At 48.2% G+C, this 25,315-nt stretch overlaps 2 protein-coding genes and 1 long non-coding RNA gene across 3 annotated transcripts in view; 2 read left to right on the forward strand and 1 right to left on the reverse strand.

Moving 5' to 3' along the window:
• atxn2 (ataxin 2) overlaps positions 1-9,526 on the reverse strand; it is a 12,803-nt gene extending 3,277 nt beyond the window's left edge. Inside the window, exons 1-14 of the mRNA XM_062454055.1 lie at positions 8,982-9,526; positions 7,349-7,382; positions 6,967-7,026; positions 6,144-6,215; positions 5,804-5,954; positions 4,987-5,001; positions 4,691-4,815; positions 4,452-4,543; positions 3,825-4,013; positions 2,753-2,925; positions 1,603-1,812; positions 772-954; positions 289-456; positions 4-57 (exon numbers count right to left, since the gene is read on the reverse strand). Of these exons, the coding sequence (XP_062310039.1) occupies positions 4-57; positions 289-456; positions 772-954; positions 1,603-1,812; positions 2,753-2,925; positions 3,825-4,013; positions 4,452-4,543; positions 4,691-4,815; positions 4,987-5,001; positions 5,804-5,954; positions 6,144-6,215; positions 6,967-7,026; positions 7,349-7,382; positions 8,982-9,082 (1,627 nt within the window). The 5' untranslated portion in view covers positions 9,083-9,526. The remainder of the gene's footprint in view (positions 1-3; positions 58-288; positions 457-771; positions 955-1,602; positions 1,813-2,752; positions 2,926-3,824; positions 4,014-4,451; positions 4,544-4,690; positions 4,816-4,986; positions 5,002-5,803; positions 5,955-6,143; positions 6,216-6,966; positions 7,027-7,348; positions 7,383-8,981) is intronic.
• A 1,127-nt stretch (positions 9,527-10,653) lies between these two features.
• Positions 10,654-20,687, forward strand: mapkapk5 (MAPK activated protein kinase 5). The gene is made up of 14 exons (XM_062454428.1): positions 10,654-11,615; positions 12,746-12,819; positions 15,523-15,598; positions 15,802-15,899; positions 16,140-16,248; positions 16,638-16,727; positions 16,828-16,923; positions 17,078-17,158; positions 17,397-17,584; positions 18,179-18,299; positions 18,572-18,702; positions 18,875-18,990; positions 19,157-19,261; positions 19,515-20,687. The coding sequence occupies exons 1-14, from the start codon at positions 11,580-11,582 to the stop codon at positions 19,607-19,609; spliced, it is 1,416 nt and encodes a 471-aa protein (XP_062310412.1). The 5' UTR covers positions 10,654-11,579; the 3' UTR covers positions 19,610-20,687.
• A 2,374-nt stretch (positions 20,688-23,061) lies between these two features.
• LOC134015152 (uncharacterized) lies at positions 23,062-24,265 on the forward strand. Its single transcript, XR_009929071.1, has 4 exons — positions 23,062-23,142; positions 23,258-23,306; positions 23,405-23,501; positions 23,757-24,265. It is a non-coding gene; the product is annotated as an uncharacterized LOC134015152 (long non-coding RNA).
• The last annotated feature ends 1,050 nt before the right edge of the window (positions 24,266-25,315 follow it).

A 25,315-nucleotide genomic window follows, 5' to 3' on the forward strand; every position in this document is an offset into this window, starting at 1 on the left:
TCTCTTTGTTGGCTGTGGGAGAAGCTTGTCTTGTCTCCAGCATGTGGTTCTCCTTAGCTAACACAGGGGGGCAGCAGAGAGCGCTGGTTACACAGCTGAACGCCACACACACACTGTCCAATCAATATTTGAGTCATTCAAGCATATTTTCACAGGGAAAAAGAGTAAACACAGAGTAAAAACAGAAAACCCAAGAGGGAAAAAGAAAATAGGAAAATGAATAATAATAATAAAAGGCAGAGACTAAGCGTTTGGAGGTTTTGAGGATGGAAATGATGCAGGTCTCACCTTCCGCTGAGGAGGCGGCGGCCATGTTGGGGGCGGGGCTAGCAGCAGTGGGGGAGGCAGCAGAAGTGGGCGTGGTCACCACCTCTACTTGGGCGGTACCCGTCTGGGGGGAGGAGCCGGGAGAGGCCCCGCCCATGTTGTTCTGTCGAGGGGAGCGAGGTCTGTGTCCTGTGTGGCAGAGGGAGATACACACACACACACACACACACACACAATTCAGTGAATGTTCTCATGTCAAACATAGATAACCACATTCATATGTTAAACCTTGTGCACACAGAAAGCCTGGGTTAGCTTTGCTAGTTAGCTTCAGCCAAGGACTAACTTAGCTTTCATTCTTGGCCGAGGAGAACCTGGCGTGAACCTATCAAGCAGGTCCCATTTCGGGGTCCATGAGTAGTGTGTAACTTCCGCAAAGCACGCAAAGGCTCATGGGTAATCAATCGACGCGTGTCATCCTAAAACCAGGAAGTGGTGTCTTACCCCCGCTGACCACAGAAGACCAAGTGCCTCCGGAGGAGCTGCTGCGTGTTGGTGGAGGCGCAGGAATCTCTCCAGGGGCATTGTGGGGGATGAAGTCCACTCCGGGTGGGAGTCCACTCCTGCAGGTGGGGACTCTGTGAGTGCGGGGGGTCCTCTGGGTCTTGGGGGACATCCTGGGGGGTCCTGGGGAAGAGGAGAGAGAGAGAGTCACCACCGGTTTGAACTGTGTTCCCTCTGAGAAAGTGATGGCTAGCTAGCGTGTAGCTAACTAGCTAGCTAGCGACCAGACAGCCAGTGAGCAGCTAAATCCTTCCACAACAAAGCCACACTGCTGGGGGAGGATGGACACACACACGCACTCTGTCTGGACAGAGCGTCTGATGATAAACAATGAACACACCAAACGCTTCAAACTGTGTGATTAGAAGAAGAGAGAGAGAGATTGGGAGAGATGGAATGAGAGAGAGATGGAGAGAAAGAGAGAGAGCGAGAGAGAGCGAGAGAGAGAAAGAGAGAGAGAAAGAGAGAGAGAAAGAGAGAGAAAGTGTGCGTGCGTACGTGCGTGTGCGATCTCTTGTTCACCAGAAAAACAGAGAAAGAGAGGGAGAGAGAGAGAGAGAGCAATGGGTGGATCAGATGTGTTAGTAGCTGCAGGGGGAGACGAAGGGGGAGTTAGATCAGGTGAGTCAGGAGTCAGCCAGCCCAGTCAGCCCAGCCAGCCCAGTCAGCCCAGGGGGGAGAAGGGAGGGAGGGGGAGGCAGGGAGAGGAGGGCTGGTGCAATGTTCACGTTCACTCTGTGCTCCACACCACAGCGCATGGCTCCCAGGTACCTTCATAGGTCATGCGTTTGGGCAGGGTGGCAGCTGGAGCGGGGGGGCCGAGGGCGGAGGGGTGGGATGGGGGCCGCGAGGGCCGAGAGGGGGGTCTGGAGGGAGGTCTGGTGGGGGTGGCCGCCCTGGGGGGCAGGGAGGACGGGCCTGACTGGTAACGGGAGGGGGGGCGGGAGGAGGGAGACGGGCAGGGCGATGGCCAATGGGAACCTGCGAGGGACAAATGACAGAATGACAGAACCAATAAGAGCGGGAAATCAAATAAAGGCTGGACAGGTGTGGAGGACTGATGAACACAAAAGGATGTGATGGGTGTAGTTAAGAGGGATGATGGGTGAGGAAGGAAGAGGAGGGATATTTAAGAGAAGAAGAGTACAAAAACAGTTGAAGATGATAAATGACACAGCGATTGAACCGCCAAGAGAAGTCGATGCCTTTGGGATGCTTAGAGGAGAAGAACAGGTTAATCGTTGGAGAAGGAGGGAGGGGGGGGGGGTGCAGAGGGTAAGGTAGCCAGCTGACAGGTGGTCTGTGTTGAGATCTGGCTGGAGAACCTGCAGAGTAAAGGGAGAACTGGGATCATGCCAGGTCACGTGGCCTCTCTGCTGCCCTCCGCTGGCCTCAGGCAGTACTGCAACTCTCGGTGTCGGCACGGCGACCTCACCACATTCCATCTGGGCTGTGTCACTAGCCTGCAGGATGGGCGTGTGGCTGTGTGTTCCGACTCCATGTACACATTTGTGTGTGTGTGTGTGTGTGTGTGTGTGTGTGTGGGTGCATCCGTTTATGTCTTTGTGTCCAAAAACATGCCATGGTTTTGCTTGTAGAAATGTATGTGTGTGAGTGTGTGTGTATGTCTGAGCTGTGCATCTGTGTGTGTGTGTGTGTGTGTGTGTACGTGTGAGCGTGTGTGTCTGCGTGAGCGTGTGTGTGTCTGTATCCGTGTGTGTGTGAGTGTGTGTGTGTGTGTGTATCCGTGTGTGTGTGTGTATCTGTGTGTGTGTGTGTACGTGTGAGCGTGTGTGTGTCTGTGTATGCGTGAGCGTGTGTGTGTATCTGTGTGTATGCGTGTGTGTGTCTGTATCCGTGTGTGTGTGTGTGTGTATCTGTGTGTGTGTGTGTGTATCTGTGTGTGTGTACGGAGACCTACCTCCGTTGACGACCCTCTGGTCAGACCCAGAGTTGGGGCTGTAGTCGTGGGGGCAGGCCCTGGGAGGGGGGGGGCCGCCACTGCCCTGGACCAGCCTGGGGGAGTTCTGCCTCCCCGCCCCCCACGACAGCCCCTCCCTGCTGCGCTGGCCCGGGGGAATGTACTTGTTTTCTCTGGGGAGGGACACACAGACCTGGTGAGTGAGTGGTACCTGCTGAATGTGTGGAGGTGTACCGGCTGAGTGTGTGTGTATGTGTGTACCGGCTGAGTGTGTGTGTGTGTACCTGCTGTGTGTGTGTGTGTGTACCTGCTGTGTGTGTGTACCTGCTGAGTGTGTGTGTACCTGCTGAGTGTTTGTGTGTACCTGCTGAGAGTGTGTGTCTGTGTGTGTGTGTGTACCTGCTGAGAGTGTGTGTGTGTGTACCTGCTGAGAGTGTGTGTGTGTGTACCTGCTGAGAGTGTGTGTGTGTGTACCTGCTGAGAGTGTGTGTGTGTGTACCTGCTGAGTGTTTGTGTGTACCTGCTGAGAGTGTGTGTGTGTGTACCTGCTGAGAGTGTGTGTGTGTGTACCTGCTGAGAGTGTGTGTGTGTGTACCTGCTGAGAGTGTGTGTGTGTGTACCTGCTGAGAGTGTGTGTGTGTGTACCTGCTGAGAGTGTGTGTGTGTGTACCTGCTGAGAGTGTGTGTGTGTGTACCTGCTGAGAGTGTGTGTGTGTGTACCTGCTGAGAGTGTGTGTGTGTGTACCTGCTGAGAGTGTGTGTGTGTGTACCTGCTGAGAGTGTGTGTGTGTGTACCTGCTGAGAGTGTGTGTGTGTGTACCTGCTGAGAGTGTGTGTGTGTGTACCTGCTGAGAGTGTGTGTGTGTGTACCTGCTGAGAGTGTGTGTGTGTGTACCTGCTGAGAGTGTGTGTGTGTGTACCTGCTGAGAGTGTGTGTGTGTGTACCTGCTGAGAGTGTGTGTGTGTGTACCTGCTGAGAGTGTGTGTGTGTGTGTACCTGCTGAGAGTGTGTGTGTGTGTACCTGCTGAGAGTGTGTGTGTGTGTACCTGCTGAGAGTGTGTGTGTGTGTACCTGCTGAGAGTGTGTGTTTCCCTCTCGCCCCGCACCACGGCGGTGTACTTGTCCTCTTCGGTGCGCTCGTCGTTCTCCAGGGCGACGCGGGCCTTGTAGGTGGAGCTGGCCTCGATCTCCTCAGCCAACTGGGCAGCCCGTGCCTCTCGCTTCAGGAACTCCTCCGAGTTATCCCTCTCCAGGGGCACCCTGGGATACCAGCAGGGAGGGGGGGGGGGTGAGACGGAGAGAGAAACATACTACAGAGACAGGGAGGGAGAGAACGAGAGGGAGGGAGATATGGAGAGGGAGATAGCAAGAGAGAGAGATAGCAAGAGCGAGAGAGAACAGAGATACAAAAAGAGATACATAGAGAGGAGGGCAGAGAGATACAGAGATACATAGAGAGGAGGGCAGAGAGATACAGAGATACATAGAGAGGAGGGCAGAGAGATACAGAGATACATAGAGAGGAGGGCAGAGAGATACAGAGATACATAGAGAGGAGGGCAGAGAGATACAGAGATACATAGAGAGGAGGGCAGAGAGATACAGAGATACATAGAGAGGAGGGCAGAGAGATACAGAGATACATAGAGAGGAGGGCAGAGAGATACAGAGATACATAGAGAGGAGGGCAGATCTTACGTGTATGTGGAGAGGCTGCTGTCGTATGTAGACTTGACGCCGTACTGCTCCTCATTGTACTTGAACATGTCGTTGGGGTCCCAACCGTTAGACTAGAGGAACACAGAGAGGGTGAGAAGAGAGTGTGTGTGGCTATGCCAACCAAATGACGTTGTGTAAGTCGCTCTGGATAAGAGTGTCTGCTAAATAACTAAATGTAATGTAAGTGTGTAGTGTATGTGTGTGTCTCCCGTCCCCACCACGTCTGTGTCCAGAGACTCCAGGCTGTCGGAGGTATGTGTCTCTCCTCCATCCCAGGGCTCCAGGTCCTTCTCCTTGTGCTCCCCGTTAATCCTACTGCTCACCGCAGAGTCTGTGAAGTTGTCTGGGACACACACACACACGGTCATTTCAGGACGCTATCAAAGATCCCTACGGAAGACGAAATGTATCACGTCTATGTGGTCAAGACATAAAGGGATATTTCCTTCAAAATATATACCCAGCATTATCATTGTGTGTGTTTGTGTGTGTAACAAAACAGAGCACATATTACCTGTGTCTGAGGAGACTACAGCAGACACATGGAACAGGATGAGAGGAGGGAGAGAAAGACAGAGAGAAGGAGTGTCAAACTATCACTTAGGTGGGGTTGTCAGGGGTAACACCAATCCTCCTCCTGCCAGTCCAGAGTCCCCCCCCCCCCACTTCCTGCCTTCCTCCTATAACCTCACTGATATGGGTTTGCAGGATGGACGACATATCTGTGAAAGAACCCAGGGCTTCCCCCATCTGGTCACATCAGACCAGTGATTACCTCGGGGAGGGGAGGAGACAGGCTTAAGAGTGTTCTGGAACAGGGCGGTGCTCTATCTGAAGCACACCCCAGCAGCACCAGAACTGCCACTCCAGAATCACTTTGTTACAATCAGACAGTTTTCTTTAGGACACAGCAGAGTGGACGACGGGCACACACACACACACACGCACGCGCACGGCTGATTTACAGCGAGTGAATGTAATGTTGATTCATGCAGGGTTTATGGACTCGCCCTGCAGTGTCTGGCTGGGAGACCTCTGGACCAATCAATACCTCGCGTTATTGCTCACTGGCTGGCCAATCAGAGCGGAGCACACACACACACTTTACTTCCTGGTGTTCAGGCATGACTACAACACACAAGCACAGAGATCAATACTCGGTATGGACAGGGGCGACATGTATATTTACATTCCACTCTGCCACTGGCGAGACACTGCTAGTGCGGATTGCATGAGGGCGTGTGTGTGTAGGAAGTGTTGAAGCGTGTGTATGTAAGCGTGTGCAGGTGTGACAGTGCACGTGTGTGTCAGCCGGTACACGTGCACGGTACCTTTTTTAGCAAAGTTGGGGTCCACGTCTTTGAAGGTGACCACCACCACGTCGGAGGCCTTGAAGATGATGCTCTCCACAATGTCCTCCTTGCGAGGACCCACGCCGGGGTCTGGGCTCTTCCTGTGGGCAGCGTCCAGCACCAGGTCACACTGGGGGAGGGAGCGAGGGACAGGAGGTCAGGGGGAGAGAGAGAAAGTGGGAGGAGAGAGAGAAGGAAAGACACATGAAGGAAAAAGAGAGACAGAGAGAGAGAGATAGAGAGAGACAGAGAGAGAGACAGAAAAAGAGAGAGAGCGGGGGATGTCCACCAGCGTGGTGTCAGAGGGGCTTCCTCTCACCTCCGGCCCGTACGTCTTAAACACTCCGTCGTACACCCCCCCGTTCTTCACCCTGAGCTCACACTTGGTGCCCTGGAGAAGAGACAAGAGGCACACCATCAGCTCAGCCCAGCGCCCCCGGCAACACCGCGCAGCTATCACACGCCAGCCTTGAGCCCTCAGGAAACATCTGCTGCTCTAGTGAACGGGGTCACCAATCACCTCCCGTTCCTCCACCCAGACGCCACTGGCTGAACGGGCTGTCTGGCTACGCTGGAGGTGGATTCGGAGAACACGCTGCCCTGCTCGGATGAGCTTCGCAACGTGAGAAGTGAAGAGATGGATGGAAATCACTAGTTACTGTGAAAAGGCCTGCACCCCTCCGCACTCTTCCACAGAGCATCTACACCCAGCTACCTAGCTCTGCAAGCCCCACCCCACTCCTGACCAGACAGTCAGCCCATCCTCAACTCACTCTACATTTACATTACATTTAGTCATTTAGCAGACGCTCTTATCCAGAGCGACTTACAGTAAGTACAGGGACATTCCCCCCGAGGCAAGTAGGGTGAAGTGCCTTGCCCAAGGACACAACGTCATTTGGCACAGCCGGGAATCGAACTGGCAACCTTCTGATTACTGGCCCGATTCCCTCACCGCTCAGCCACCTGACTCTCCTACTCTGGGGTCTGGCCGTCCAGATCACTGCCTAGTAAAGAAGCGCAGGGCTGCAGCTTCATAGTCTAGCCTGCTACAGCATGTGCTGAAGAGCCAGGAGGTTTATCAGGACATGATGTGGGTAAAACCATCTTTAAGAGACATGGGGGGGGGGGATGGGACGTACCACCACTGATGTCAGGACATGGACCATCCTCATGTTTGCATAAACACCATTATATACAACCTGAAAGAGAGGACAACAGAACAAGAGCATGACATCACTTCTGACTGGGCCCCCAAACGACATCGTACCAGTGTGAATTACGCACAAATCCTGGACAATGTCCTACATACTGTGGTACCGTGTTTAGGCAGCGAATCTGTACTTTCCATATGCACTCGCTGTACTTTCTATGTGCATTGTTAGTACGTCACGTTGGATAAAAGCATAGATTAATTCAAATGTGAATTGCACTGGAGACCACTGCAACAGGCTAGAGTTAAGAGGTGTGGACTAAACAGCCAATCTTAAACTTTTGTTTATAAATGACTTCATGTTTACTTACCGGCGCTGAAGGAGCTTTGGCACCATGTCTTCCCCTGAAAACAGGAAAAAAGACAACTGTCGTCATCATCATCTTCCAGGTGTCATAACTCAATTTCCCAGAAGGTAGTCTTCTTAATAATGAATCAAAAGTGAAAGACCAAAGTCTTTGTTCTTTAATACATAATGGTCTGGTTCTGCTTTATACATTCAGTGCCTGCAGAGGCCCACATTATCAGCCCGGGTCAGAAAAGGTACTGTCTGGGAGAGCCTTGCTCCCTATCTTTGATGTTTTTGTTCAACTCAATTTCAGTGGAGTAATTATGAATGCTGTAAACGAGTTAAAGCAAGCAAGCTGGCATCTTGGTCTGGATGGCACACACACAGGCACGTGCACACAGGGAGGAGGGCAACGCCCACTTTTCCCCCTCACAATCGGCCCCTTTCAGAATGAGCAATATTTTAGACTGACAAACTACGGTGTGAGCAGAGGACCACAGTTTTCATTTTGATTGATTACCAAAGTAAAATATAGATAATATGGCTAATAAGACTAAATCAGGTCATTCAGGGATGGCATAGACGTAGTTGTCATATGAGTGTGGTGTCATTCAATTTACTCATTTACCGTGGTATACCCCTAGTGGGAACCAACCCACACAACAGAACACGGTGTCCACGAGCTCATTTAAAAAGCTGATTGAGAAAGTAAGAATTCTGATTTACGCCTTACCTCAGAAGATCTAACTGATCAACAGACGGTTTGTATACAAATGTCATGTTTCAAGGACAAAAATTTACACAAGCCGTTACGAGTCTCAAGGTTGACAGTAGTCCGAATTAAATTCCCATACACCCCCCCCCCTCCCCGCCCCTTTTCGCTTGCACGCACCGGTGACATTTTCTTTCAACCTGGCATTTTCCAGCATTTAGAATATTCGTACTGTACGTCCAAGACAAATATGACATGTCGAACAAGGCCTTGTCTTATTAGATAAAATGCTTACACAAGACACGATGAAAAAGATACAATCAGGCGTAGACTCAATTAGCGAGCAGGCAAAAGGCTTAAATTGCACCGATTCAATGATGTGCATTGAGTAATCATTGAATACAAGGAGCATAAATGCCACTTAGATAACGTTGGGTGGTTATGTGTAAAATGCATGCGTCAACCTACTATGTGCATCAACCGTGTGACAGCTAACGTCGTAGTACATGCACTATTTGCATGTCTAACTGACGTTGCCTGTTAAAACATCCAGTGTCTTTTGCCAGACAGCTTCTCGTGACTCGTTATCCTTGGTTACAATTAAACAGTCGGATTACACTGTCGCAGAAGATTTTAAAACTATGCATCCATCTCATGGATAAAGGGTTACGTTGAGTCGTTGTTCTACATCCGCAGCCAGGCCTCAAATGATACCCGCTAGCTTGCTAGTAGCATGGCTAACTAGAAGCTAACTTGACCAGCACCACGTCGCCAGGCCGCTTAATAAATGCGTTCACGCAAAGCACATATATTTTGATTTCGATAAAAGAGATGACAAGTGCTGAAACTATAATAAGGGTTGGGTCATGTTAATCAAAGACTGTCAACTCCGAATCTACGCACATTTTGCCGTAAATTTGTCGTCTTTTCAGCTGTCACTGACCTGCCCAAATTCTGTCGTCCACCGCTTCCACCAGCACCAGAGGCAGCGGCACTGCTGCCACCGCCGGGTTTGCGAATACCACCGGCCTGCTTCATTGACATGGTGATCCCATAAAAGACAACGTTTGAAGTGTATTTCTAAAGTTCCAAAATGATTGTTTCAGCCAAAGAGATGATGAATATGCGGTATTCAATGATGTCGAAATCAAACAATGATTAGCAAGCTAGCTAATGTCAACTTGCTCTGCGATTCGCAGTTGTGGTCCAATGTTATGAGAGCTAGCTGGCTAAGCTAGCAATAGCAGCCAGCTAAAGGCAACTATAAAGCCTGGTATCTGTGTAACAAAACAGAAAAAAACTACAATAAAAACTATAATGTAACAAATATTACTCTTCGGTGTCAACTGTTTGAATAACACCTCTTGTCAACTTCTCTTTAGATCGTAAAAAGGAATTAAATTTATCTCAAGATTAGATTTTCAGCTACCTCGGATTCCTTCCGTTGCTAGCTAACAGCGAAAAGACCAAAACAGTCTGAAAGGGGACAAAAAACAGCGGAGGGATATAAGCATAGCGTGATACTACAGATCATCCGAACAAAATATTGTTGTTTATGCTTTGACATCCAACAATCAGTCTGTATTTAAATGTATCCACTCCCTCTAAACGTAAAACATTGACAATGGAAATATGTCAGAATTTCATTTGGGAAACAAAAGACAGCAAAACAACGCACTATTTACGGGAAGTAAATGGATCATGAGCAGCGGTGCTCCGGCATCCACGTGAGCCGGTGTGCTTACAATGCATATCAGAGTGGTACAGGGGCCGATGTACATTAAAAACCTCAATGGACTTTGTCTACAACTAAATATAAATCAAATACAAAATGTATGTCTATGGTTTTATTAGCTGTCAGTACCTTGACAGTGATGAGTTTATTATGCATACCACATGATGGTGACCCCAAATTTGACGGAAAACCATGTGGCCATTTAAATATGGCAATGTACTGCCTGCTTTCTTTCTAATCATCTCATCAATATATATATATTTAAAAAATTCGAGGCTGTCGAGAGGTGCTATATTAATCGTTTTCCTATTATTAGGTAACTGTCCCTTCCCTGATTTCTGCCGCCAAGTCGCTGTCCAAGGTTCTGAAATTAACTGGCAATAGAGGTGAACTGGCTGTTTACATATTTGCCACTTCAAATGTAATGCAACAGAATAAAACATAGTAGGCATCCGAGAAATGAAATTGCACTTTCACTCGGTTAATTTAATAAACATAATTGTATTTTTGGGGGTAAAATATTCTGAACTCCCTCTTAGCTATATGCTTCAAGTTACTGAAATATTAGCTCTCTTGCAACTACATGCACGTAAACAGTTGTAGAACTCGGACTCGCGAATCCTTTGATGCTATTTTTTTTTGCCCGCATTGAAAAATAAGGACCCCTCGGACCAGATAGTAGACGGACCATTTTGTATACTGATATTAAAAGAACCCAAAAAAGCTTATAAAACACAGAACATTAGCTATAAGTCTATTATTTCACATTTAAATATGAAAGAAATGTTAAAATCCCACTCTAAATGAACTATTTTCTTTCCCTAAACCATACATTGACACATTTGATCAGGCGTTCTTCTTAGACAGCCCGTGTTTAGTTAGCTTCTTGGTTGGTGTGTTCTTTGACAAGAACGACTGTGTGGATTTAGATTGGGTTTTATGCGCAACCCTAACAACTCGCGTATTATTTCGATTCTTACTTTTAGTGCTGTTACGAGAGGTCAGCTACACGTCGGCAACACTATTCACTGTTATACTCGCTATCAAATTATTACTGTCACTCTTTTGCTAGCAAGATAGTTCTTTACGCTAGCTTAGCAAGCATCGGCGAAATTTCTCTTGTCTGATCTGTGTGGTACACGGTGTGCCTATTTGCTTTCCCAGTCGCCTAGGTTTCTCCTGAAGTTCTACGTGCTGTCAAAACAACCGTTGCTGTTTTTAAAGTTAATCTCCAAAACAGCACGTCCTACAATTATTCATAATGCTTGCTAGCTAACTAGCTTGTTCGCGAGCTATCCCGTGTCTCGGTGTCTTCACGCAGGGCTTTAGTCGCACACACTATTGCTAAAAATACACCGCCACTCTTTGTCCCGCACTCTGCGACCTGCCTCCTTAAAGCGGTGAGCTTACTTACTGGAACTAGTCCAAGGGACCTTTTTTGTCATCTAGTCGAAGTTTGACAATCTACATGGTCGCTTCAGTGAAGTTAGGAAGACTGGAAGAGGTTGGCGCTAGTGGTTGTGAGCCGATCCGGTCTGAAGCATCTTTTCCCAGTTGGGTAGAGTGGAATCGGTCTAAACCAGTACACGCATTCGGTTGTGTGTACTTGGCCGAATATCGAGCTGTATTCATGGCTTCGACCTGTTAGCAGCAATAGTGAAGCAATTGTTCTATCTGAGGGAAACATTAGCTAGTTAGATAACTGTTTAACAGTAGCTTACTTGTAAAGGTCAAACTGTCAGTTTAGATTGTACGTCCAAGGGGAACAGTTTTAAGGACTTTCTAGCGGACCTTCTCTGGAACAACATGTCAGAAGATAACAACGCCGACAAATTCATAAAGGTAAATATGACGTCATATTACATAGTTGTAGCCCTATATGTAAATGTGTGTGGAGTAATTTAATCCAGTTGCTTTTTCTGTGTTGTCCTGACAGAATTTACACCTAACATTGGTTGGCTCTGATTGATTTGTTCTCAACCCAGCTCAATTTGCTGCCCTGATTTAGAAGTAACCTGTGTGTAGTCTAAATTTAGATTGTAACAGGCTTCTGTCTTACACCCGTAACTCTGTTGGTTAGGGTTAGTGTATCTGTAGATTGACTGTATCCACCTGGCAATTCCCCCCCACACACACACCTCCCCAGTTCCTGCTTTTGGCAGCTACCTTCAGTGTTACACTAGGCCTCCATGTCAGTTATTCTAAGTCCGTCCCCTTATCACACCACTGGGTCAGAATGTGCCGGCTGGGGTGGGGGATGGTGGTGGTGGTGGTGGGGGGGGGGGGGTGTAGAAGTTGGCTTGGTGTTGGGAATTGAGATACTGCAACAACTAATGCCTGTAAGGTACATTAGTCCCATGAAAGAGAACATTTTAAACACTTGAAACAAATATTTGTCTGCTGCCTCCAGCCTTTGTTTCATGTAATTTTGCACACTTCCAGAAATTATTAGGGCATGCCATCTTTTATTAGACAGGGCAGTCAGACTAGAAATAGGTTTTAGGTTTTTTCTCAAGGATCTTAGTCACAGGTCCCCAACACCGCTCAGTAAACCATATAGGCTAGACATCTGGGCAGACGCCCAGAAAAACAGATAGGGGATCTCTGGTCATAGTAAAGCCTGAAAGCCTCTGTTGAGTAAATGGAATGTTGTCTCTTTATCACTCGTTCAGTGTTTGCATTACAGCAGCTTGGCTCCTCTGACAGGGCAAGGGGGACATGCGACAGGGATCTATCTTGTTGGTTGTACTGTAAGAGGTGGGTGAGTGGTATAGCTCAGTGGTAAGGCCATTGTCTGTACTTCAAGAGGTTGCAGGTTCGAATCCCCCCCATTTGGAGTTTGCTTTGTATTAAAGCGTCTGTTCAATTAACATGTTAAAATAATAATCATTTTTGTGCTCTTGCTGTGTGGCATGTTGTGTGTGTGAAGTGTATCTGACGCCATCTTTGTTTCTGTGCTTATGTTCTCCCAGGAAACGTCTATTTTGGAGGAGTATAACATCAACTGGACCCAGAAGCTGGGAGCTGGGATTAGTGGACCTGTTAGGTGAGTATGACCTGATCCTGTACCATAAACATGGGTCCTTCTCCCCCTTTGAGGAAATCTGAACAGGTGAAAACTCCTGTTCCTGGGGTGACAGACAACTACATAAACCAACAATTTCCATTTTTCCAATTTTCCAATTTCTAGTCTTAACCCCAATTTATAAAAGTCACCCCAGTCCCAATTCTAAGTTTAACCCTAGCTCTCCTTTTAACCATAGCCCCAGTCCTAACCTCTTACCCTAGCCCCAGTCCCAACCTCTAACCCTAACCCTAGCCCCAGTCCCAACCTCTAACCCTAGCCCCAGTCCTAACTTCTTACCCTAGCCCCAGTCCCAACCTCTAACCCTAACCCTAACCCCAGTCCTAACTTCTAACCCTAGCCCCAGTACTAACTTCTTACCCTAGCCCCAGTCTAACCCTAGCCCCAGTCCTAACTTCTTACCCTAGCCCCAGTCCCAACCTCTAACCCTAACCCTAGCCCCAGTCCTAACTTCTAACCCTAGCCCCAGTACTAACTTCTTACCCTAGCCCCAGTCCCAGCCTCTTACCCTTACCCTAGCCCCAGTCCCAACCTCTAACCCTAACCCTAGCCCCAGTCCCAACCTCTAACCCTAGCCCCAGTCCTAACTTCTTACCCTAGCCCCAGTCCCAACCTCTAACCCTAACCCTAGCCCCAGTCCTAACTTCTAACCCTAGCCCCAGTACTAACTTCTTACCCTAGCCCCAGTCTAACCCTAGCCCCAGTCCTAACTTCTTACCCTAGCCCCAGTCCCAACCTCTAACCCTAACCCTAGCCCCAGTCCTAACTTCTAACCCTAGCCCCAGTACTAACTTCTTACCCTAGCCCCAGTCCCAGCCTCTTACCCTAACCCTAGCCCCAGTCCCAGCCTCTTACCCTAACCCTAGCCCCAGTCCCAACCTCTAACCCTAGCCCCAGTCCTAACTTCTTACCCTAGCCCCAGTCCCAACCTCTAACCCTAGCCCCAGTCCTAACTTCTAACCCTAGCCCCAGTCCTAACTTCTTACCCTAGCCCCAGTCCCAGCCTCTTACCCTAACCCTAGCCCCAGTCCCAACCTCTAACCCTAGCCCCAGTCCTAACTTCTTACCCTAGCCCCAGTCCCAGCCTCTTACCCTAACCCTAGCCCCAGTCCCAACCTCTAACCCTAGCCCCAGTCCTAACTTCTTAACCTAGCCCCAGTCCCAGCCTCTTACCCTAACCCTAGCCCCAGTCCCAACCTCTAACCCTAGCCCCAGTCCTAACTTCTAACCCTAGCCCCAGTCCCAACCTCTAACCCTAACCCTAGCCCCAGTCCTAACTTCTAACCCTAGCCCCAGTCCTAACTTCTTACCCTAACCCTAGCCCCAGTCCCAGCCTCTTACCCTAACCCTAGCCCCAGTCCCAACCTCTAACCCCAGTCCCAGCACCACACCTCTCACCCTGTCCCCTGCTCCCCTGCCAACCCCCTATTTCAAGCCCAGACCTTAAAGCCAGCCTGTTCCCAAGCCCTGGCCCCCTTTCACCCATCCGTTGACACATTAACACACGGCACTGCCAGTGTAACAGGGAGGATTAGCAGCGCGTTAGCTCCTTCACGCCACACTGACCCTCTCCACAAGCACAGCAGCCGGGCTGATACATGCTGTCTGAAGTAAACCTGTCCGGTTGCTGTGTCAAGATGCCCTCCAAACAAACACTTCAGACATGTCCTCCCCTGTCTTTAACCTTTATACTTAGCTCATATCATGCTAGCCTAGCTCATATCATGCTAGCCTAATTCAGATTATGCTAGCCTAATTCAGATTATGATAGGTTAGCTCCTATAATGCTATCTTAGCTCATATCATGCTAGCTTAGCTCATACCATGCTAGCCTAATTCATATTACGCTAGCCTAGCTCACACCATGATGGCACAACTCACACCATGATTGCGTAACTTATATGACAGTTATCAGACAGATGTCCTTGTCTGAGGAACTTCCCTCTTACAGGGAAACAGCAGTTTTACAAGCCTGTCTCAGTCCTTCCCTGGAGGTCAATTATGATTGGATGAGTGAACACATTACCAATAACAGTCAATTTCATATCAGTGATTACATATCTTTCCTAGACAGAAGGGAGGGAGGGAGGGAGGGAGGGCAGACAGGAATGAAAGAACAAAGTGAGTGTTAGAGAAGGGGAACATGAATCTAGTCCCACAGCAGCAGTGTTAGTCGTCCAGGACTTAGACAAGGCTTAAAGTTCCAGTCTTTCTGATCCACACACACACACCAGCTCTGCATTACTCCTCGCCTCCCTGACACCACCCCACCCCACTCTCCTGAACCAAACTCCTTTCTACCACAAACGGTTAGTTTAAACTGTATCTTTCAACTGTCTCTGGTTTCTTGGAAAGAAGGAAAAAAACGAAATAAACATCCCTAAGCTATCCGAGGAGAAAGTGACAGTCTCAAAAACTCACAATCTGTATACACTCACTCTCTTTTCTCTCTTGCACACACACCTCGTTGTTAAGCTCCCTCCGGTGAACTTTGACTGGGAACTGAATGTCCCCCGAGGACATATTAGTGTAATCTGTGTGTACGATCACAGATTATGGTTGGGACGGAATGTCTAAGTCCCTAGCAACTGTGCGTCTCTGTCTTGTGTGTGTTTGCTAATGGCTGTCAAGTATTTCATCTGACTGTATGTGCCGGCTCTACAGAGTATGTATAAAGAAATCATCTCAAGAACGACTGGCCTTGAAGATCCTCATCGATCGCCCCAAGGCCAGGAACGAGGTTTGGGATGTTGTTGTTTTGGATCTCTGCATGCCTCTCTCTCTCTTTTTAGCTCTGTCTGGTCGCGTGCGTGTCTGTGTGGTTTTGCATGTTTGCTTGTGGGGCGCTAATTTACTGCACACACACACACACACACACACACACACTGCTGCCAACTGTGTTCCATCTGGGTCACCTGTCCTGTTCTGCTGTTTGTGTTCCAGGTGCGTCTCCATGTCATGTGTGCCTCACACCCCAACATTGTCCAGATCACAGAGGTGTATGCCAACAGTGTCCAGTTCCCCCACGAGTCTAGCCCAAGGTGAGAGAGTGAGAGCCTGAGAGAGTGAGAGCATGAGTGTGTGAGAGAGTCAGAGAGTCAGAGCCTGAGAGAGTTTGTACTGTGCAAGAGTGAGTGGATGGGTATATGCAAGTTTAGTTCCACATTTATTTTTCACAACCCCTACATCCTTCTGCTGACCCTTCTCTCTCTCGCTCTCTCCATCTCGCTCTCTCTCCATCTCGCTCTCTGTCCATCTCGCTCTCTCTTTCTCTCCACCAGAGCCAGGTTGCTGATCGTCATGGAGATGATGGAGGGAGGGGAGCTGTTCCACAGGATCAGTCAGCACAGACACTTCACAGAGAAGATGGCCAGCCAGGTCACCAAACAGGTACACACACACTCACATATACATTTAGTCATTTACCGGACGCTTTTATTCAAAGCGACTTACAAGAGAGAGCTTTACAAAAAGTGCATAGGTCAATAATCATAAACAACGAGATAGCCCTAAAAACATTGCGGGTAGCCAAAACATGAAGCATACATAGTGAAAAGCAAATAAGTGCCAATGGGTGGAACCAGAAGAGCATGTAGTTAAACTAATTTCAATTAAATGACATGATCCACACGTCATATACACGCACTCACATATACACACACACACACACGCATTGTACACAGATACACACTCATTCACTATTGCACTGTACACACAGTCACACACACGCATACGCTCACACACGCCTCTATTAAAGTTTGTGTGTGTGTGTGTGTCAGATCGGACAGGCCTTGGAACACTGCCACTCTCTGAACATCGCCCATCGGGACCTGAAGCCGGAGAACCTGCTGTTCAAGGACAACTCTCTGGTGAGCTCAACCTCCCTCCCCCCCCCCCCCCCCCCAGCAGGGGGTCAGCCACGCCCCCGCACCATGCTCGCTAACGCTAACCTCTACCATGTGTTCCCAGGATGCACCTGTCAAACTGTGTGACTTTGGCTTTGCCAAGATCGACCAGGGAGACCTGATGACGCCCCAGTTCACTCCGTACTACGTCGCGCCTCAGGTACACACACCTGGCCTCCAGCCTCACACCTGGCCTCCAGCCTCACACCTGGCCTCCAGCCTCACAGCTGACCTCCAGCCTCACAGCTGACCTCCAGCCTTCACCCTACACACACACACACACAGTCACTTCACGTCTCCCGCTCTCCCTGTAGGTGCTGGAGGCTCAGCGGCGACACCAGAAGGAGAAGTCTGGGATCATCCCCACCTCACCTACCCCCTACACCTACAACAAGGTAAGGGCCCAGAGAGAGAGCCAAGCTGAACCACCAGGATGCCGGTGTGATGAAGGACAACATGCTCAATCATGGACGATTCCAGAAGCACCAAATATCTTACTCTGCTCCCCTCTCTGCATCCTTCCACATCTTACCTTCTATACCTCTCCACCTCCATCTTCTACCTCTCCACCTCCCATCTTCTACTTCTACTACTCCACCTCTACCCCTCCACCTGCCCCTCCTCTCCACCCAGAGCTGTGACCTGTGGTCTCTGGGTGTGATCATCTACGTGATGCTGTGTGGCTACCCGCCCTTCTACTCCAGGCACCACAGCAGGACCATCCCCAAGGACATGAGGAAGAAGATCATGACAGCCAGCTTCGACTTCCCCGAGGACGAATGGAGCCAGATCTCCGAGATGGCCAAGGACATCGTACGCAAGTAAGTCCCTCCCTCCCCCTCCTCCTTTTTGCCTTGGATCAGATGTAATAAAAAGCTCTTGGGTAGATTGTTAACTTAAGTGACCTTCTTCTCTTCTCCTCCCTTTCTACTTTGTCCTCCTCCTCCTCCTCCTCTCCCTCCTCCTCCTCTCCCCCCCTTCCTCCTCCTCCTCCTCCTCTCCCCCCCTTCCTCCTCCTCCTCCTCTCCCCCCCTTCCTCCTCCTCCTCTCCCCCCCTTCCTCCTCCTCCTCCTCCTCCCCCCCCTTCCTCCTCCTCCTCCTCCTCCTCCCCCCCCCCCTTCCTCCTCCTCCTCCTCCCCCCCCCCCTTCCTCCTCCTCCTCCTCCCCCCCCTTCCTCCTCCTCCTCCTCCTCCTCCTCCCCCCCCTTCCTCCTCCTCCTCCTCCTCCTCCTCCCCCCCCTTCCTCCTCCTCCTCCTCCTCCTCCCCCCCCTTCCTCCTCCTCCTCCTCCTCTCCCCCCTTCCTCCTCCTCCTCCTCCTCTCCCCCCCTTCCTCCTCCTCCTCCTCCTCTCCCCCCCTTCCTCCTCCTCCTCCTCCTCCCCCCCCTTCCTCCTCCTCCTCCTCCTCCTCCCCCCAGGCTGTTGAAGGTGAAGCCAGAAGAGAGGCTGACCATCGAGGGGGTCCTGGCCCACCCCTGGCTCAACTGCACCGAGGCCCTGGACAACGTGCTGCCCTCCTCCCAGATGATGATGGACAAGGTGAGGCTGAACTGTTCCCCTTCCCACACCGCCTGTCACTGGTGCTGCAGCACCCATAGTGACCACCAGAGAGCGCTGTTGTGTCGTAATTCAACAAGTGCACCTAGCAAAACGAGCCATGTTTGCTGACTCTCTCTCTCTCTTTGTATCACCGATTATATCCTGGCGCTGTCGTTTTCCACATTTTGTTCTTCTCTCATTCTCCTTCCTCTGCCCTCTCCCATTCCCCTCTCCCCCTCCCACCACTGCCTGCCCCCCGGGCGGGTGGGTAGGCAGTGGTAGCAGGCATCCAGCAGGCCCATGCAGAGCAGCTAGCCAACATGAGGATCCAGGACCACAACGTGAGTCTCAAGCCCCTCAACTCGGTCAACAACCCCATCCTGCGCAAGAGGAAGATGCTGGGGTACTGTCCTCGCTGCCTCTCCTTCCTCCTCATCTCACTCAGTAGATACGTGTGTCTGTGTGTGTGTGTGTTGCAAGGGAAAAGTTGCTATACTGCCTCTTCCTTTCTATAATTTTTCTATTTTCCCTCTCAGTATACTCATCTATACATGTGTGTGTGTGTGTGTGTGTAGCACCAAGCAGAGTGATGGTTTTTTCATCCACGACCCGGAGAACGGAGGTGAAGACTGCAATGTGGCCCTGGAGAAACTACGAGACGTCATCGCCCAGTGTATACTACCACAAGCTGGTCTGTACACACACACACAGGCTCACACATTACATTTTTGCACCATTTCTTTCTGTCTCTTACTCCATCTCCCCCACACACACACGCTCTAACCCTGGAAAATTACTAAATGTAAAAATGACTAAATGTTCTCTGTGTGTGCGTGTGTGTGTGTGTGTGTGTACAGGAGAGAACGAGGACGAGAAGCTGAACGAGGTGATGCACGATGCCTGGCGCTTCAACAGGGACTGTAAGCTGCTGAGAGATGGCCTGCAAGGACTCAGCTGGGACGGTACGCACACACACCACACACACACACTACACTACACTACTCACACACAGGAAGCACTAACCACACTAGACCAACAGTAAGAGGCAGGACTTGACACAGAACAACCAGTCAGCCAGCCAATAGCGGCATGCCAACCACACTCCTCGCTCCTGTGTTGACAGGAAAGGCTATTTCATAATAGTGATTCATATCGTAATAGTATGCCATAAAGATCTGCTCAGTCAGAACACCTCCACTCCACGTCTGGTTCCAGGCCGGGCCTTCGGTGACAAGGTGGACCGTTTGAAGCTGGCTGAGATCGTGAAACAGGCCATCGAGGAGAAGACCAACCTGGAAGAGCCGCACTAGCAAGCTGTCGCTCTCTTTTTCTATCCTTTCATATAACCCTTTTTATGCCAGCATCTGTATAGAGGCTTATAACTGTACATTTTACGTGCTGAAATATTTTTTCCTTTAACTCCCTTCCAAGACCTATTGTACAGCTGTAGATACTCAGAGGACTCAGTACTTTGTTTTTGTTTTTATGAACAACCTTATATATTTTAAGGGGGTTTCTTTTTGCGAAAAGTAAACTAGCAGAAAAGGAGAGGAAAGAAATTGTCAAAAGAATATTTTATGGGAGGGAATTTGCTTCTTTTTTTTTTTAAGCGACTCATCCTGGATGTCCCACATCAATGTTTTAGTTCTTTAACCGATTTTATTTCCTTTTATTGTATTTAATTTCTTGCGATCATTTTTTAACAACGATATTCGTTCTATTTATTGAACAAAGAGTTCCGTTACGTTAAACCCTCGCGCCTTTTTTGATGTCATATCAGCCTCAGAAGCAAACGCACGCAGCTCTAGTTAAGACTAAATCGAAACTAGATGTTTACCAGGACAACAAGAATAATTTAACGAGAACATTGGAGTGCAATAGTGATTCTGGTTGTTTGCATATCATGTGAAGCTTTGTATACATACAAATACATACTTGATGATGTGTGTATGTATGTGTGGCAGTATTATTGTGACGTGGGGCATGGACCTTTCTGTAGCTCCACTCACTGCTGTGTTAACGCTTAACGCGGTAAAATTTAGTTTGATCACAAAACGGAGACCACCATCTCAGACACCCATAAGGCTCCAAGTCAGTACTTGGATTATTTGTTATGTGACATACTTTTAATCTATTTTATTTTTAAAAAAAATCCGCGCTCCTAATTAGTGCTTTTTCAAACTTCTAATCACCTGACGTCTTCTAAAGTCTTAGCCTTATTATGATGGGAGCAGATGTGGTCTCAAGTCTGTTTTTAATTATCGTTTGTTTTATTCTTTTTTTTATATATATGAACGTGTGGGACAATAGTGAGGCAACCCATGAGCTGCATTAAGTCTTCTCATACAACACGGAGCTGAAAACTGCTCGTTGATTTGAAAGAGAAAAGATTGTACGTCTGCGAGCGTGCGTGCTTGAGAATTATGTGCGTGTGCGCGGTCTACGTGTCAGGAGAGCGAGAGTGAGTGAGTGTCAGCCAGCATGTTCTGTTGTTGAACAAACCCTACCGCTGCGAGATTAGGCACGTTAGATTTAGCTCAGAAAGCTGACAGGACTGAGAGAACCATAGACCATGAAGTGCAAAGGACACCGTGGGGAATATCAATCAAATGTACGCTACCTAAAAACCCTCCGTGGCTGGAAACGGGTTTCCTGATAAATCAGAATCCTTCGTTTTATACTTGATGCTAATGCTGTGGAACGCGGAGCGTTGCCCTGGTCTTATAGACTCAACCTGTGTTTACTGCTGTCACCCGTCTGAAGGAATTATGGAAAAATGATCCCCTTAAACAGGCTCTGCATATTCAATCTGAACATAATTGTATGGGTCTTGGTTAAGCTCTCTAACACACACAGTACAGCCAGATGGTGTCAAATCAGCGAATTCTTATAGTTGAAACATTTTGGGGTGAGAGGCATGCACGGTCTCTCTCCCCCTGTTTTCTAATGTAGCACTTAAGCTAGTCCGTCATTCAAGACTTAAGTTCTGTATGTTCCTCGGTCAGTATTTCCCTTCTTTGGTTAGGCCCCCCCATCTGGCCTGCTGACATTACCATCCACATGCTGACTGTTTGTAATAAAGGAATTCTTGACAACATAAATAACTGGTCTGGGTCCCCTTTGGTCTGGTTGTTTTGTTTCAGCACACACAAAGATGAGTCATCAGTTGTTGTACACTTGTGTGACTGACAGGGACCTCATGTAGGCCTATACAATGTGCGTCAAGACCGTTACTGTCACGAAGCTAAATTCCTGTCTAACGCACACACACTACTTACCCTCGTTAGGGCCCCAGATTTCATCATTGTTTAGACAATAAATTGCCTGTTACAAAACACTAGTGTTTGACAATTCATCTCTATTAGAGATGTGAATATTAGACGCTAACGAGCGGATAGAACAGCGCGGGGAGCTGATTAGCATGCCTGGGTAATTAGTGTGTAATTCTGCACGCTCGCCGCATCGTCGGTAATCGTTTGCATTAGTTAGAGCTCAGCACTCCACCTCCTCCGCACAGACATTAGCAATGCAGATGCGGAGGGGATTGAGAGCGGCGGCAGTCAGCCACGTGGGACACGTCACCCTCCAGTCTACCACCCCCAGAACAAACCATTTATCTACTCAAATTAACATTTGTACTCGAGTCTGATGTCAATGTAGTCAGCTACATGGGCTCACAGCATTAAGACCATCCAGTTGGGAAAGCACGTATACATCTAAAACAAGCAGTCAGTTTTGAGCATGCGATTCTCCATAGACTGAGTGTCTTTCTATCCGGTGAATCAACGTAAACGATTGATGGCCAGGTGTGTTGCACAAAGCAGCGAGCAAGTGTGACTGTTCACTGACATGGCGTATTTGGTTGCATTTCAACACCACAGTAATGTAGAAAGTGTTAAGATGTATTTTTGAGGTTATGGAACACTTAGGCCGCCGAACAGTAGGTGGCGTTAATGCATTATTCGTTGCAATCTGCAGTAGTCTACCCTCAGAAGAAAGAAATGTCACGCAAAAAAATACCGGCGTTCTTGATGTCGTGGCTTCACTGACTCAAAACCTAAAATAGATATTAAATTACAGTTGATATTGTATCGACAGTTGAAACAGCCGAGAAGCCGTCAACGACAAGTTGAAAAGGATTTGAAGCTAGCTAAGTAACTCCAATGAACGGGGTTCAGGCTTACTAACATGTTCATCAGGGAATTTAAAGTTCCGTGTTTAGATGGTCTCCCCGGTATGCACATTTGATTTCAGATATTTTTTAATTGGGTCCATAAATCTCAACTAGCAAACATGAATGCTTATAAAACTGCGGTAAAGTTACGGGTTCGTCTGTGTGCTAACCAGCTAACCAAACGCACGGGGAATGCATGTTAGAATTGACATCCAGTTCTGACCTGAAATGTTTCGTTCCAATAGTTACAGGTCTGCTCGTAGGTACCGAGCCTCTATTCTTATGATCATTTTCTCTCAACAGGACAAAAACTTCAGCAGGAATGAGTTCAACATAACAGGCCTGTGCAACCATCGGAGAGGAAAGGGGCAAGTTGTTTTCTAATGATATTAAACGTGTAGTTATGTTACTCTGTCTTTTGATAATACATAGTTACTGCTGCCTCATAGATCTTAAGATGGTTTAAAATGCAAAACTATGTTTCCTGTACATGAAGATTATTGAGAGCAGCTTTTCCAGCGACACAATAAAGGGTTGTTTAGGTATGCAGATAGATGACGTCTCCATCATTTGGTCGTGTCTCTCTTAGGTGAAGTCGAGTAAGAACTATGAGAAGGCCGTGGATCAGATTGACGAAAACCTCCTCTATTGGCCTCGCTTTATCAGACAGTAAGCAACCATACCATCTTGTCTGAACACAAGCTTCGCACCCTGAAGTTCATGTAAGTTAAATGTGCTGTTTGTCATCCTGACAATAACGCCAATGAATGTTTTGGCCCCCAAGGAAGAAACTGGTTCCCCTCAGAAGAAAAGTGGAACCGAGAGAAAAGGAGGTAAGTCGTCTGACTTTCTCATTAGTTTGCTCCTCAACAACTCATTAGTGCCTTGTCCTCCACACAACTTGTGTTAATCACATTGTTGTTTGTTACAGTATGGACACGTCTGCAACCTCCCCATCCATGCATTTAGCAAGGCTCTGGAAAACAACCTGTTAGCATCGAGGAGCCACTCACCTTGTCAGCCTAGAGGTAATATGGTCTTCATTAATATTGTTAATAGTTGACATTTAGTTCATGTTGTCTTGAACATAGTCATTTTCTAATATTTGCAATAAATATTGTTAATTGGCACTTGGGTTTTTGGTAGCTTTATATTGTTAATATTTGTAATTAGTATTAAAAAAATATATAGTTTTACATTGTTCTTAACTTAGTAATTTTTCTGTTTTTTGAACATGGTCTCTCTCCTTTCCTGTTCTGATTCATTTACGAAATGGACCCCAGCCAGCTGTAATAATCTCCTGAGCAATTCCGGCCTAAACCCCCCCCCCCCCATACGCCCTCTCGAACTCCTTCTGCATTTTTACCCCCCAAAAGAGGACTTAGCTAAGGCTAACTTATTGGTTGAATTGTATGTAATGATCTGAAATAAACATGTTCTGAGGCAGATTTGGCTCTGCTCCTCAGGACCATCACACACACCTCCAGTTACCTGGTAACAGCAGCTCCACGTGTTTCAGGTGGCGCACCACCAAGACCCCCATCCTGTTAGGACACAGATACAGACCGGCAACTAAAGATTGGAGAGGCCTGAAGTACCCAATTAAATCATCTATATTGGAGGCTGCGCAGTTGCCCTTTGATAAGAGCACATAGTCAGTACAACCTACAGTTAAAGTACAGCCTGGTTTACAATCAACCAGGGACCTAGATTTGCTTCAGACGATGTGAAGCACTGCGTGCAGACAGATACAAGCGTCCCACCTGTCTATGAAGAGTGGCAGGATGCCGGCGTAGACCCTGCGCAGAGGCAGCTTGTGTTCCACCTCCATGTGGGACAGGACCAGACGCAGCACCGTGTCGTACCGGTTGAGCCTCCGGGAGGCGACAGTGAGAGCAGGGGATTTCTCCGGCAGCAAATCCAGCAGGAATGGCAACACCACGTGAAACAGACGGCCGTTTCAGTAGTCTACTGCATTAATCAAATACATGAAAGAAAAGCAACAGATGTCTACAATAGCAGTCTAAAGGTGGCATTGATCAAGCAACATCCCATTACCCAGGGCCGGCCCTGGACAGAGTGTAGGGGGCCTTTTGGCTAAAAAAAAAATAGTAAAATATATTAATTTTTGGTGGGGGGCACTACCTGTACGAGCTACAGTCGTGTGGATGTGGTTGTACCTGTATGAGAGGGGCTTCAGATGTGTACAGATGGTTGAAAAGGGCGTGGTAGAGAACCTCAGCTCTGTTGTACAGGCGCAGTTCTGCAGCAGGCTGGTACCAGAGGAGGGAAACACGTGCACACACAACCATACGTACCATCAGTATATAAAGAACTGCAGCCTTAGTTCAAGTCTATGCATCTTACTCTACATTGAGAGCTCAGGAGTTCCTCTGCAGGGTTAAGAGTATTCTAGTTGCAATGGAGATCATGTCTATTTCTTGGGCATTATAATGTGTAATCGTGCGATTGCGCGTTACTTGCCTGTTAGTGAGCGCGTCGCCTGGGTGAGTGGCACACAGTCAAAAGAAGCTCCACTGTAACAATCCCTCCAGTTATGTAGTACCGGCCACTCCCATTGTTAATTGGCAGGGGAATGTGGATTGGGGTTGTTTAGGTGTGCTTGTTTGCTCAATCGCAAAATAACAATCTTCATGTTTGTATGTTGTATTGTAAATATGTATTTCTATTGTTTAATTCATGTTTTGTTCACAACAACCAAGTTAACAAGGTTGGGATGTGTGATGTGGAGCTCCCCTGCAGATGGTTTGATCCAGTTTAACTGAACACCTGGACTAAGCTCATTTTGTGTATATGATGGGTACTTAATGCTGAATGACTG

Source organism: Osmerus eperlanus, chromosome 28, assembly GCF_963692335.1.
Source record: "Osmerus eperlanus chromosome 28, fOsmEpe2.1, whole genome shotgun sequence".
NCBI lineage: Eukaryota > Metazoa > Chordata > Actinopteri > Osmeriformes > Osmeridae > Osmerus > Osmerus eperlanus.

What these genes read in the sequence shown, in the direction of transcription:
- mapkapk5 (XM_062454428.1), top strand. Translation starts at nt 11,580, where the DNA reads ATGTCAGAAGATAACAACGCCGACAAATTCATAAAG. An exon ending in ACGCCGACAAATTCATAAAG is followed by an intron (nt 11,616 to 12,745) that starts GTAAATATGACG and finishes ATGTTCTCCCAG; the next exon opens with GAAACGTCTATTTTGGAGGA. An exon ending in CGCAAGAGGAAGATGCTGGG is followed by an intron (nt 18,703 to 18,874) that starts GTACTGTCCTCG and finishes GTGTGTGTGTAG; the next exon opens with CACCAAGCAGAGTGATGGTT.